The sequence below is a fragment of the Meleagris gallopavo genome, chromosome 1, assembly GCF_905368555.1.
Source record: "Meleagris gallopavo chromosome 1, MGAL_WU_HG_1.1, whole genome shotgun sequence".
Classification (NCBI taxonomy): domain Eukaryota; kingdom Metazoa; phylum Chordata; class Aves; order Galliformes; family Phasianidae; genus Meleagris; species Meleagris gallopavo.
The window spans coordinates 858,289-871,743 of NC_139404.1; the positions used below are offsets into that span (position 1 = coordinate 858,289).

At 47.8% G+C, this 13,455-nt stretch overlaps 1 protein-coding gene across 5 annotated transcripts in view; it reads left to right on the forward strand.

Annotated features, from left to right (window-relative positions):
- The window catches only part of PPP6R2 (protein phosphatase 6 regulatory subunit 2), a 72,457-nt gene that overhangs the window by 48,710 nt on the left and 10,292 nt on the right, over window positions 1-13,455 (forward strand). For all 5 annotated transcript variants that reach the window (XR_014887510.1, XR_014887500.1, XM_085240459.1 and 2 more), the window contains exons 12-22: window positions 1,229-1,293; window positions 2,508-2,623; window positions 2,877-2,962; window positions 3,252-3,332; window positions 4,487-4,584; window positions 6,282-6,339; window positions 7,311-7,438; window positions 8,078-8,253; window positions 9,471-9,630; window positions 10,048-10,136; window positions 11,746-11,953. Coding sequence is in view for 3 of the 5 variants with exons in the window: in XM_085240459.1 (XP_085096585.1) it covers window positions 1,229-1,293; window positions 2,508-2,623; window positions 2,877-2,962; window positions 3,252-3,332; window positions 4,487-4,584; window positions 6,282-6,339; window positions 7,311-7,438; window positions 8,078-8,253; window positions 9,471-9,630; window positions 10,048-10,136; window positions 11,746-11,953 (1,265 nt within the window). In the remaining 2 variants the exon portion in view is untranslated. The remainder of the gene's footprint in view (window positions 1-1,228; window positions 1,294-2,507; window positions 2,624-2,876; window positions 2,963-3,251; window positions 3,333-4,486; window positions 4,585-6,281; window positions 6,340-7,310; window positions 7,439-8,077; window positions 8,254-9,470; window positions 9,631-10,047; window positions 10,137-11,745; window positions 11,954-13,455) is intronic.

Below are 13,455 nucleotides of genomic sequence, written 5' to 3' on the forward strand. Positions count from 1 at the left end.
CCACAGCCTCTCTGGGCAGCTGGTCCAGCACCTCACCACTCTCTCTGAGCAAAGAACTTCTCCCTGACATCCAACCTCAATCTGCCCTCCCTCAACTTCAAACCATTTTCCCCTTCTCCTGCTGTTATCTCCCCTTTCCAAGAGTTGACTCCCAAGTCCTGTCCTGTCTGTAGGCTCCCTTTAGGTCCTGGAAGGCTGATATGAGCTCACCCCACAGCCTTCTCTTCTCCAGGCTGAACAAGCCCAGCTCCCTCAGCCTGGCTTTGTAGGGAGGTGCTGCAGCCCTCTGCTCATCTTTGTGGCTCCTCTGGACCCTCTCCAACAGCTCCCTGTCTTTCTTGTACTGGAGGCCCCACACCTGGACGCAGTGCTGCAGATGGGGCCTCACCAGGGCAGAGCAGAGAGGGACAATCCTCTCCCTGTCCCTGCTGGCCACCCCTCTGCTGATGGAGCCCAGGACACCACTTGCTTTTTGAGCTGTAAGATCACACTGCTGGCTCCTGTTCAGTTTTCCACCTACCAGGACCCCCAGGTCCTTCTCTGCAAGGCTGCTCTCAAGGACTGCTCCTCCCAGCCTGTAGAAATACCTGGATTCCTCCAGCCCAAGTGCAGCCTGGTTGATGCAGTCTGAACTTGCATTAAGAAGGAGATGATGTGACAAACTGTCCAAGAGCACAGAATTCATTTACAAGTGTTTAGATATCATTAGTTCTGTCAGTTCTGGTGGGAACTGCATTTACTTTTCTGAATGCATTCTAGCATCCAATTACAAAATAAACACACGATCTATGTCATGTAATGGGCTCTGAATCCCTTTTTTGCTCCATCATTTTAATAAAGCTACATGTAAAATTGGCCCACACAAGAAAATGATGATAACTGCAACTAGCTGACCACATTTTAGCTTCTCTCATGTGGTCCTAATGATGAAAACTTGTTATATTTGTGAAATGACAGCAGTGTTCTTCATTGCTGCTGTTGTGAAGCCCATAACAGACTGAAGCTGTTGGTAGGTTTTGCTGTTTTCTTTGGATCCTCTGCATAAGAAACAGGGAGAAAGAAGAAACTTGAGCTCTTGAGGAAGATAAGTGCTGAACTTTAAGTTCTTACTCCGTCACAGTGAAGGAGTGGACAGAAGTCACTACAGTTCAGTACAGATTTCTGAAGGCATTGAGTCTTTCTGTGGCAAACTTCTGAACTCCTGTCTCTTTTTTTTTTTTTTTCCCAGTTGTTCCAGAAGTGCTGCTTAGTGCAAAGGATACTGGATGCCTGGGAAGCAAACGACAAAATACAGTAAGTAAAGAGTTTGGGGCTCAGAGTGCCATGTTCTAAGGCTGCAGGAATTGAATATTCCCACAAGATATTACTTCAGTTATTTAAAGTCAGTGCAGTTTCCTCATCAGCACGAATAGGAAGCAGCAGTTTATAGGGAGGAAAAGGAGATTGCTGCTGTCTGCTGGCTTGGCGTGTGAAACCACAGGTCTGCATCCAAAAGGCCGTGGCTTGACTCTAGAAACTCATTTCCAGGTGTTAATTTCATTTGAATAGTTCTACACTCTGAATTTGGGGTGCAGGTTGGAGGGCTGAGCCTTGCTGCAGTTACGTACCCTTATTGCTGTTACAGCTTTGCTCTTCCTTCAGCTCTGGCTGTTGCACACAGATCTCAGAGCAGGGACAGGACTTGGGAGTCAGCTCTTGGAAAGGGGAGATAACAGCAGGACAAAGGGGAAGTGGTTTGAAGTTGAAGGAAGGAAGATTGAGGTTGGATGTCAGGGAGAAGTTGTTTGCTGTGAGAGTGGTGAGGTGCTGGACCAGCTGCCCAGAGAGGCTGTGGATGCCCCGTCCATCCCTGGAGGTGTTCAAGGCCAGGTTGGATGGGGCCCTGGGCAGCCTGGACTGCTCTGAAATGTGGAGATTGGTGGCCCTGCCTCTTTAGGGAGTGTTGGATCTCCATGATCCTTGCGTTCCCTTCCAACCCAAACCATTCTGTGTGATTCTATGTGAAATCAAAGTCCAGACCCATCAGTGCTCCTCTGCCTGCACTGCAGGTTCAGTCCTGCTGCCTTGCTTCCCTGCCTTGTCCCAGGACAGGGATGTACAGGGCCAACACTGGATGGTTCTGCAGGGCCACACACCCTCACCAAACTGTGGATTCAAATGTTACAGTTCTCTGCCTGTGGCAGGGAGGTTGGAGCTTCGTGATCCTTGAGGTCCCTTCCAAGCCATTCTGTGAGTCTGTTACTTCAGTGAGCGCATTGCAGCAGCTCAAAATGAATTCCCATCTCGTTAGCATCCATGGGGAAATGGAAGTGTTCCCTGCTGTGTGAGCAGCTAGGAAGGAAGGCTTTGCTTTAAGCTGGAGACATAGCAGTGTTAGCTGGAAGCTCCTCGTGAGGGTTTTGTGTTCCTGTGCCTTCAATTCCCACCCAGCAGTGTTATTTGTGGTCGCAACATGAATTCTTACTGCTGCTTGGGGTCTCTTGTTACCTTTGTGCTTTTCTCTGCAGGGCAGAAGGGGGAATGAGGCGAGGCAACATGGGCCACCTCACCCGCATCGCCAACGCCGTGGTGCAGAACATGGAGAAGGGCCCCATGCACACCCAGATCAGTGAGTTCATCAAAGGTACATTCCTCTGTTCTCTTGGTTTGTCCTCGATGAAATAACTGGGAAAAGGCCTTACTGCCCCTTATTTTGCGAGGGTTTTGAAAGAGAAGGCTATCTTACTGAGCACCATACATTCACATAACAAACCAGCATTTCAACCAAACTCAGCTGCTCTTTGTTTTCTTGCAATCGTTTCCAAACGGTCAGAACTTTGCTTTTACACCTGGAGGCTGAAGGTAGCCACACTGTAACAAAGATTGCTTCTTCCCAGAGCTACCTGAGGACTGCAGAGGGAGGTGGGAGAGCTTTGTAGAAGAGACGCTGACGGAAACAAACAGGAGGAATACGGTGGATTTGGTGAGAGCAGTGATGCACGTTTCAGTGAGCTCTGCTGTCTTCTGGGTTGTCTTTAATAAAGAAAAAAAGGAACAATACTGCCAGTTTTCTTCTTCTGTTTGACTCTACGAAGGCAGTGTGCCTAAACATATGTGTTCTGCAGTAATGCAGCAGCCTTCACACGTGTTGGCAAGCTCTATTCTGTGTTTCTGTGTTACTCCTCTGGGGAGTTTTGTCTTTGTCTTTTTCTCATGGTGGTATTTGAGCTTTCCTAGCTTTCCCTTATGCTTGTTTTCTCTGCTTCTTTCAGGTGAGCACTCACCATCTGCATTCTTCCAGTGAGGATGAAGACATTGAGAGTGCTTTTCCCAATGAACTTTCTCTCCAACAGGTGAGCTGACGACGCATTCCTTGCTGCTTCTAGGGAGTTTGCTTCTCCAGTTCTCCCTTCATCCTTCCTATTACGGGGCAGCTTCATTCACTCTGTCACTGTGAGCGTGTTCAGCCTTTCAGCATCTTTCCATTATAGTTACTTAAACGGCAGACTTCAATCTAGACTCCAGCCAGGAATAAATTTGGCTCAGGCTGCATCCAAGTCCCAGATACAGGATGTCTCTCCAATCTCTGTCAGGCACTGCATATTTCTTTCTCTTTTCCTGGTTCTCTGCACAGTAGTGGGTTGAGTGATCCTGATTCTATAGATGAGCTGCAGCTCACTGCTGTAGGTCCCAGCCAGCAAGGTGGTTTGTGTCAGTGCCTGCAGTGGAATTGGAGCTGGGAGAGGGTTTCTGCTTCCCCTTGAGCTGTAAAGACTTCTGTTAAAAAACTGGAAGAGCCATACTAAGATGTAAGTGAGAAAAGAGCAATAAGAGCAGTAAAAAGCCTTGAATTAAAAAGAAATGGGGGAAATTGAGGGTTCACTTGAATTTAACAAAGACCTCAGGTTCCTCAGAGTCTGATGAAGGGCCATCAAACATTTGGAAGCAGCTTTCCAGGCTGAAGAACTCAGGCAAGCTCCTCCCCACCACTTTTGACATTAAGAGCATTGGCAGAAAATAGAAGTTTCAACCTATTTAGAGGGAGGCTGCTGCTGGGGGTTAGAAAGACAATCACAGTCTGAAATGTGGTGAAGGGTAAAAAAGATCCGAAAGCAGTTTGTTGTTACTGTTGTTATCTCTGTCCAGATTCTGCTGCTGGCTGCACTGCCTTTGCAAATACCTTCCCCACAAATGTGGGGTCATGACAGAGTGCTGCAGGGTTGGGGTCCTCAGCTGGAGCTGCAGTGTGCTGACTGCCAGTATGCAGAATGATCCTCCAATAGGAGAAACAAGCTGAAAAATAAAGAAGTGGGAGATTCTACGTAGAGGAAAAAGGAATTGTTTTCGTAAATGGAGAATGAGGTGTGGATGAGTAGGCAAGAATGTGACCAAATCAATGTCTGGGCAGCCTGGCTGAGAGATGGAGGGCCCAAAAGTGCCTTCTGGGTGTGTGTTGTGCCTGAGGTGCTCCAGTTGCCCAGTAGCTCTTTGTGGGTTCTGTTCTCAGGCCTTCTCTGAGTACCAAATCCAGCAGATGACAGCAAACTTCGTGGATCAGTTTGGCTTTAATGATGAGGAGTTTGCTGACCAGGATGATAATATCAAGTAAGTGTACGCAGCTTCAAGAGAATTCTGTCTGGCCTTTACACCTCTCTGCATCTCATCTTTCTTTTCTCTTCTGGTTTTAAAGTGAAGCTGGCTCTGCACCTTGTTTGGTGTGACACAAACCAAAGTGTGATCAACAGATTGGGAAACACCCGACGTCTTTTTCACAGCATTTCTTTTGATAGGAGTCACCCAGCAGTGGCTGCAGCACCATGGAGAAGCACTTCTTCATTCTGAAGAGAAACCTTTTTAATAAAACATGCAGTTATTACCCAGCCACGTTCTAGAATAAATGGAATCGTACAAAAAGCGAAGCATTAGAGCTAACTCCAGGCAATTACACAGATATCCTCCAGTGGCATTAAGTCCTCATTGAAATTAGGAGTGGAGGGATGGTGTTCTAGTGATAGCCACAGAAAAAAATTAGCCATTTATTCCCTTATGAATAAGGAAATGCAGATAAGCTGGGAGCAAATCGCAGCTCGAAGGAGGCAGATTGGGTTGAATGTAATGTTCCATGGCTGCTGAACTGAGTGCTCAGAGCTGGTGCTGCTTCTATGGAAGAACTGCTGCAATCTGGTTAAAGCTGCAGCGTTGTTTTCTCACCTTACGGAGGGTGCAGAGGAATTTACTGGGACTGCAGCTGTTTGCCCACAGTGATTTGGAAGCTCTGAGCTTCTGCTGTTACGTTTATTGACACAAGAGCTCTCCAGAAGGATCCTAAGTTGGTACAGGCCTGCAGTCTCCAGGGTCTGCTGTCCAAAAAGCCCATCCAAAAAGAATGCTGGTGCTCCATAGGCAGCTTTCAGCCCAGCTGCTCCGTGCCCTCTGCATTCCAGCAGTAAAACAACTTTGTCAGATACAAACTTGCTTATTTTCAGAGCTAAGAATCGAGCTTCAACGTCCTGGCGATGTGCGTGACGAGGATTTTTGCTGATCAGCCTCCTGGAAAGGAAAATAGCCCTGTCTGAATGTAGAAATACAGCAGAGAAGATCTGCATGGGCACACACTGTGACAGCAGAGTGCAATTCCTTAACCTGCAGCACCCTCTGCTGTTCTTACAGCAGACACTCTTGGGTCTCAATGGGAAACTGGGTTATGGGATGATATTTGTTGGCCATGTTTGTGTCCCAGTAATGAGTCAGGGATGTGGAACCACTCAGATTCTCTGAGGTTCATGGAATTATGCTAAGAACAGGCAGGTGCAGCCCTTCTGGGTATTGCTGGGTCTGTGCCCACTACGGAGGATCCAGTCCATCCCCTGGGTCTTGTCTCAGACTGAGGAGTCCTTGGTGAATGTAGGACTGGAATTGCACAGCAGTTGGCTGCAGCTCCTTCTGCTGTTAATGAATTGAGGCTCTGTTGTGTTTTCATACCAGCTTTGATTCAGCTGGAAAGACTCAGTGAAAACTGTTGAGGCTGCCTTTGTGCTGCATAAGTAACATAGAGAGCAGAGTAACAGCCAGACATTGGCAGAGTTGCCATGCAGGTACTAGACAGACCTAGGAGTGAATATCCCACATCATTATTGTTGTTTTACTCCCAAATATTCAAAACTATGAGATAATCTTTCATCTCAAGGAGCAGAAACCATCACATTGAAGAAAGCAGTGAGCAGGGGCAAGCTGCCCTCTGGTTCCTGCCGGGGCCGCAGCAGTGCTGCCATCACTGAAGGCTCTCTCCTTTCTTTTTGCAGTGCTCCTTTTGACAGGATTGCAGAGATAAACTTCAACATAGATGCAGACGATGACAGCGTAAGTGGATATTTTGGGATGTTTTGTGTAATGGGATGCATTCGGGCAAGTTGGTTCACCTTTGAGTCAGCCAGTGGTGTTCAAAACATCTGCAGGAAATGCAAAAGTGCTCCAGTGGCTGCATGCAGTTAAGGATCTCAGGGCATGAAATGAACCCTCCTGATTTATTGCCTTGGTGCAGATCTTCAAAACCACTCCTCTTCATGTCAGAAGAATTGTATTCTCTCCCTCTCTGCAGTGTAAATCTGCTGCTCTTGTTCTTACTTTGATAATCTTTCCATGCATGATTAAGAAACATTACACGTGGAGGGTTGGGGTTGTCGTGGGTCTCAATATTTCTGTGCTCTGTTTTGCTTCTTCTGTTTTATTGGCCTGCATATCCACTGAAGAAGCTGGGGAGTGGCTTACAGAGGCGGTTCCAGACTCACCTGGCCAAGCTTTGCTTTGATCAGTGCTAAGACTTAGGTGTCCTCATCTTTCTTTTTCACTTACACTGTACCATTAGTACAGTATCCTCCCTCTGGCTGCCATAGGCATTGCTCTGGAGGTACAGAAAATCTGATTTCTTGGTGGAACTTCCAGCCACGCCTGCAGCCACCAGGAGCTGCTGATAGCTTCTGGGGAGGCAGTTGTGCGCAGGATGGAATTCCAGCACAGCCATTCCTGGTGCACCATCTGGAAATGAAAGTCCTCTTGGCTTTGGGGCAGTGTTGGTGAGACACTGCTGTGCGTCCTTCTCTAAGTCCCTGGTGTTGCTGCTTCTGCCTGAGCTGGGCTTCAATGCTGTTGCACTTCTGAGGGCTTCTTGGGATGCAAAGGCAGCGTGAGATGTATGGTTAAATGCAGACAGGGAACACTTGCCTGCTATTACTTGTGTGCAGATGCTGCTGAACGAGCTTGTTATCATCAAAGCTGTTGTTTCTGTCTCCATTGACTGAATGGAATGTGATCTCTTTATGATACTGTTTCAGCCCAATGCTTCCCTCTTTGAAGCCTGCTGCAATGAGCGAATCCAGCAATTTGATGATAACGAGGAAGAAGAAGATATCTGGGAAGAGAAGGAGATAACCTATGCAACACAAGTTAAATCGAGGACGAGGTAAGGAGAAATGGAAGGATCTTTCCTCACCTTGGGGCAGGAGGAGGTTGGAAGCATTGGAAGGCTGAGGGTAACAGGCAGAACGTTCTTGTTCGAAGTGTCTAAAGCAGACAAATCATGTTTTGCATGAGAATGAGTGACATCCCGTGGCACTGCAAATCACTGTCAGCTTTTCATCCCTTTGTTACAGTCAGTTAGTATGTAAAGTCCCTTCTGTAACTGTAAATCCAAAAATATGATTAAATGAGACAGGACAAATGGTCAAGACCGATGGTTATTATTTGCCTAGCATTAAAAATCAGATTGCCTTGATAGGGTACACAAATGATCCCAAACCTCTACTCCTCTCATTTGCTGCCCTTTGTCTGCTCGTATCACTCTCCAGCCCTGAGACATCACTGCAGCTTAATTCCTCTTAGGGCTCTGCAAACAGGTTTTGACAAGCAAAGCACTCAGGGCCATTAGAGGAAATATCTTAAGAAGTGCCCAGCTGAGCCTTGCATCTTTTTGGGAGCTGAGCTCTATAGAAGGGATTTAGCATCACTTGGTCGGCAGCCAGGTTCTGCTTTCTCCCTGGGGCGAGGAGGGATGACTTGGCTGCTGCCAAGGGATTTACTGACTCTGAGTTCTCTGATTTAGGTTTGGAGCATCTCAGGCCTCAGAGAGTTCATCAAAAAGTGATCTCGAGAATGGAGATCATGATGGCAGCGTGGATTCAGAAGAAGAGGAGGAGACAGAACAGCAGGTGCCTTCTTCCTCAGCCAACAGCAACAAGAGCAATGCTGCAGAGCAGAAAGAGTCCGACTCTTCTGAAGGTAAAGAGTTTAAAACGGCATCATCCTGTTTGAAGTGACACCCGTAACCATCTCTGCCAGACAGCAGCTTGCTGGTTGCCTCTTTTCCATGGCTGTTCCATAATTTTGCCTTTGCAGATGAGAAGAGTGTAATTCAGTCTTTGTTTTTTGCCTCTAACACCCACCTTTGGGGTGCCCAGCAGAAGGCTGAAAATAAACCACTTTTTCCCCTACCAAGATGCAAGTGGGGCTGTGTAAGTTCACGAGGCACAGTGTTATCAGCAGAAGAAATTCAGCCAGCAGAAGTAAAGGGACAGGAATGTTTTCCCAGCAGTTCTTTACCTGCTGTCAGTGCAAACCTGAAAAAAAAAAACAAGTTTCTTTTTCTAGGTGGTATCTCTATATCTGTGATAGTGAGCACAGTCTGCTCCTGTAATCAGCTCCACGCACACGGGTTTGTATCCAGACCTCTGCAGTCCTTTATTTCTTGAGAAAAGAGGACGGAAAATGCCTTGAGAAAATTATTATAGAATCACAGAATGGTTTGGATTGGAAGAGACCTTTGAGATCATGTAGTTCCAAGCCCCTGCCATAGGCAGGGACACCTCCTTCTTAGATCAGGTTGCTCACAACCCCATCCAGCCTGGCCTTGAATGCTTCCAGGGTGGGAGCATCCACGACCTCTGTGGGCAACAAAGCATCTCACTGCCCTCACAGTGAGAATTTCATCCTGATACCTACTCTAAATCTCCCCTCTTGCACTTTAAAACCATTTCCCCTCGTCGTGACACTACAGGAATGATAGATAGGGATAAAAGAACTGAGAGCAGACTGAGATCTTAAACACCACGTTATGTGCTTAGTTTTACTTGACATCTCTTCTGTGATACCAAACGTTGCATCAGTTCCCTACCTGAGGTTGCCAAATATGAACAGTGAGTGATTGAAATGGTTGCAATCCTCACTGCTGAGGTTTTGACAAGAAACTGAGGTTCTTGCACAGATCTCAGCTGAGAAGAATGAAGAAATCCATTAAGTCGTTTTGCTTAATTGTTGCCTCTCTCTTGCGGATAACGTTAATATTAATCAGATTTCCAAGCTGTAAGCTGCAGCTTCCCGAGGACTGAGGAGTGCCGTTGGATGGTCCCTTGAATTCCTTTGTTCCTGGGATGGCTCTGGGGTGTATTTGGGGGCAGCTGATGCTCTGGAAGCCCCAGTGTGCTGTTGTGTGCCCTCAGGCTCCGGGTGGACTGCAGTGTTTGAACCTGTCAGCTCGAAGCCCCCCACCCCCTGCGTGGCCATGGACGTTGGATCCAGTGTGTGGGACTCAGCAGCCCCAGAGAACGCTGCACCAGAGAAGGGGTGGGCCAAGTTCACAGACTTCCAGCCTTTCTGTTGGTAAATTCCAGTCCTTTTTGTTTCTTTTTAACTTCAGAATGAAAAAACACGTAAAGTTATGATGATCGGAATCTTTTCTCCTTCCCTTCCCCCTCCCTTTGCTGCCTGTTTTGTATTTTAATGTTGTCTGAGTGCTCTGCATCGTGGCACCATGCTTCCCTTTACCTTCCAGTCCTTCTAACTACTGGTAGCACACGTGCCTTGTGGCACAGGAGTAGCACATGTCCCATAACTACTGCTACACCGAGACTACAAAGAATTAAAAAATAAAAGGAAATTAATACATTTTTTCACACTTACGAAGATGTCAGAAAGGAACAGTGCCCTGAAGCCTTTTTTCAGGGTCTCTTGGAAGCATAGCCAGGATTTCTGGACTTCATTCTCAAGGTGTTTTTCCCCTTTCCATTCTCCACTCAGCTCTGAATCAGGCCCACGGTGCAGTTCTCCTGCAGACACAGAAAGCAGCGATTCGGACGGCAACCCGAAGCAGAGTCAGGACAAGAACTGTAAGTGAGAACATTACAAAGGAGATGCATTATTTGTGCACTCTGAGCCTGCTGGGGAGAGCTTCCCACCTGCACCATCTGCCTTCCCTTACTCAAAGGCTGTTTTTGTTCAATCAGGGAAAACAGTGACTCAGAAATCCCAAAATGTTGATTGGGGTTCAGCAAGCAGAGGATGAACTTTGAGTTAGTGAGAATTGATGTCACGGAGGCAATTTATTTGTCAGCTATTCAGAAAAAAAAAAAACAAACCCTATTTTTAACTGTGTGTTTAATTGTAAAACTACCAAAAATTAAAAGGCTGTGATAACTTATCAGTAGTTGCGCCACGTCCATTGGTTAACTTCAGCCTGCTTGCCTTCCCTCCTCCTTCCTGAGTTAAAATAAAATGTAATGAAGGACTTTGATGGAACCAAACTCAGCTCTATGGTTGGTGGATGGGACTGCAGTGCAGAGCACAGTGCATTCTTCTGCCACGTGCAGAAGCATCTCAGGATCCCATGGGCCTTTTTGGCCACCAGGGCACATTGCTGACTCATGGTCAGCCTGCTGGCCACCAGGACACCAGGTCTTTCTCTGCAGAGCTCTTTTGCAGCAGCTCAGCCCCCAACGTGTCCTGATGCTGCAGCTGCTCCTCCCCGGGTGCAGAACCCTGCAGTGCGTTGCTGAACCCCATCAGGTTCCTTTCTGCCCCACTCTCAGGCTGCCCAGCTCTCTCTGAATGGCAACACGGCCCTGTGGGATGTCAGCTTTGGGCCATAAGCAAACTCCAAGTGAAGAGCACTCTCTGCTGATTGTGCTGAATGCAGACATGAGGTGGCATGACTTTCTCAATGGAGAATGCTGATTTCTTCTTCTTCTTTTTAATTTTTTTAATTTAAAATTAATCTCAGAATCACACAGAACCACAGAATGACTTGGGTTGGAAGGGACCTCAAGGATCATGAAGATCCAACCACCCAACCACAGGCAGGGCCACCAACCTCCACATTTCAGAGCAGCTCAGGCTGCCCAGGGCCCCATCCAACCTGGCCTTGAACACCTCCAGGGATGGACGGGGCATCCACAGCCTCTCTGGGCAGCTGGTCCAGCACCTCACCGTTCTGAGCAAAGAACTTCTCCCTGACATCCAACCTCAATCTGCCCTCCTTCAATTTCAAACCACTTCCCCTTGTCCTGCTGTTATCTCCCCTTCCCAAAAGCTGACTCCCCTCCTGTCTGTAGGCTCCCTTTAGGTACTGAAGGCTGCAATGAGCTCACCCCACAGCCTTCTCTTCTCCATGCTGAACAAGCCCAGCTCCCTCAGCCTGGCTTTGTAGGGAGGTGCTGCAGCCCTCTGCTCATCTTTGTGGCTCCTCTGGACCCTCTCCAACAGCTCCCTGTCTTTCTTGTACTGGAGGCCCCACACCTGGACGCAGTGCTGCAGATGGGGCCTCACCAGGGCAGAGCAGAGAGGGACAATCCCCTCCCTGTCCCTGCTGGCCACCCCTCTGCTGATGGAAAAATTAACCTCACGCACTGCATTTTGCATCCCTGTGCATCCTCAAGGTCACACCTGGGGGTTGCTGTTGGATCTGTTGGTTCTGCACAGTGCCCCATTTGCTCCCCACAGTCAGCACGGCCTCTCCCTGCGTCTGGAACGTCTGCGTCACGCGGAAGGCACCGCTGGTGGCTTCAGACAGCAGCTCCTCGGGCGGCTCAGACAGCGAGGATGAGGATGAGAAAGGAGATGCCATCACAGAGACCATCAGCACGGGTGCAGGCCAGGAAACAGTCAAGCTGACGATGGATGCGAAGAACGAGAAGGCCGTTTTCACCAGGTGGGAATGGAGTCACACAGGGGGAGCTCAGAGCGGTCTTAACCCGCTGTGTTGGTGGGGATTGGTGTCATCTTCCTCATGGATCCCGAATGTCTTGAGTGAGGATGTTGTACAGCTTCCTTGTCGAAGGGGTTCTGCTTTAATAAAATGTTTATTGCAGGTTTGTTGTAAGAAATGTGCGTGGCTCGTTGTAGCTCATGTCACCCAGCTGTCCTCCTTGCTGCGTAGGAGGTTCAGGTTTGTGTTGGTGGTGAGGATCATAGGATCCCAGAATGGTGGGATTGGAAGGGATTTGTACATCACAGAGCCATAGAATGGTTGAGTTGGATGGAACCTTGTAGACCATGACATCACAGAACGGTTGGGTTGGAGAGGACCTTATAGACCATAGGATGATTGGTTTGGAAGGGACCTTATGGATCATAGAGCCATAGAATGGTTGGGTTGGAAGGGTCCTTAAAGGTAACAGAGCCAGAAGATGGCTTGGGTTGGATCTGAAGGGTCCTCAAAGATCATAGAGCCATAGAGTGGTTGAGTTGGAAGGGACCTTACAGACCACAGAATCAGCATGGTTGGGTCTGAAGGGAACATATAGATCATACAGCCATGGAATGGTTGGATTGGAAGGGTCTTTATAGATCATACAGACATGAAATGGTTGGGTTGGAAGGGTCTTTATAGATCATAGAGCCAGGGAATGGTTGGGTTGGAAGGGTCTTTATAGATCATAGAGCCAGGGAATGGTCGGGTTGGAAGGGTCTTTATAGATCATAGAGCCAGGGAATGGTCGGGTTGGAAGGGTCTTTATAGATCATAGAGCCACAGAATGATTGGGTTGGAAGGGGCCTCCATTGAGCCATGGAATGGTTGGGCTGGATGGGTCCTCGTTGACCACAGAGCTACAGAATAGTTGGGTTGGAAGGGAACTTACAGACCACAGAGCCAAGGAATGGCTGGGTTGGTGCAGGGTCTGACATAGAATGTGTGCTGCTGTGCAGGAGAGCGTTGACATGCCTCCAGCTGTCATTGTTCCCTCTCAAGGTGATATGTTATAAACAATAAAAGATAAATGGTGCACAGTGCCCCCAAAAGATGTCAGTTCCTGCTTGGCTGGGGGAGAAGATGATGTTTGCATGGGGAAGAAGTGAGATTGCAGAACTAGGTAACATTCTGGGAGAAGGAAGTAAACCAAAGGTTTAAGCAACTGTGAATTTATTTCTTAATAAGGACACCAGCTTTAATTTTTGCTGTCTGCTTCAAGTAGCCTTTACTCCTCTGTAGTTGGAGTGAGTGAGATTCTGGAGCTGTGCTCACTGTAATTGCAGCTGTTACGGTAAATGGAGTTGGATTGTTGAGAGATGGCATCTCCAAGCAGACTGACTGCACCAGGAATGGAAGATGAAGAAGAAGCAGAATGCTGCTTGCTGTGCTAAAAGCAGCCTCTGCTTTTCCAATGTTCAGTTTGCATTGTTTCTAATTAAATCCACTGGCTCTGCTATCTG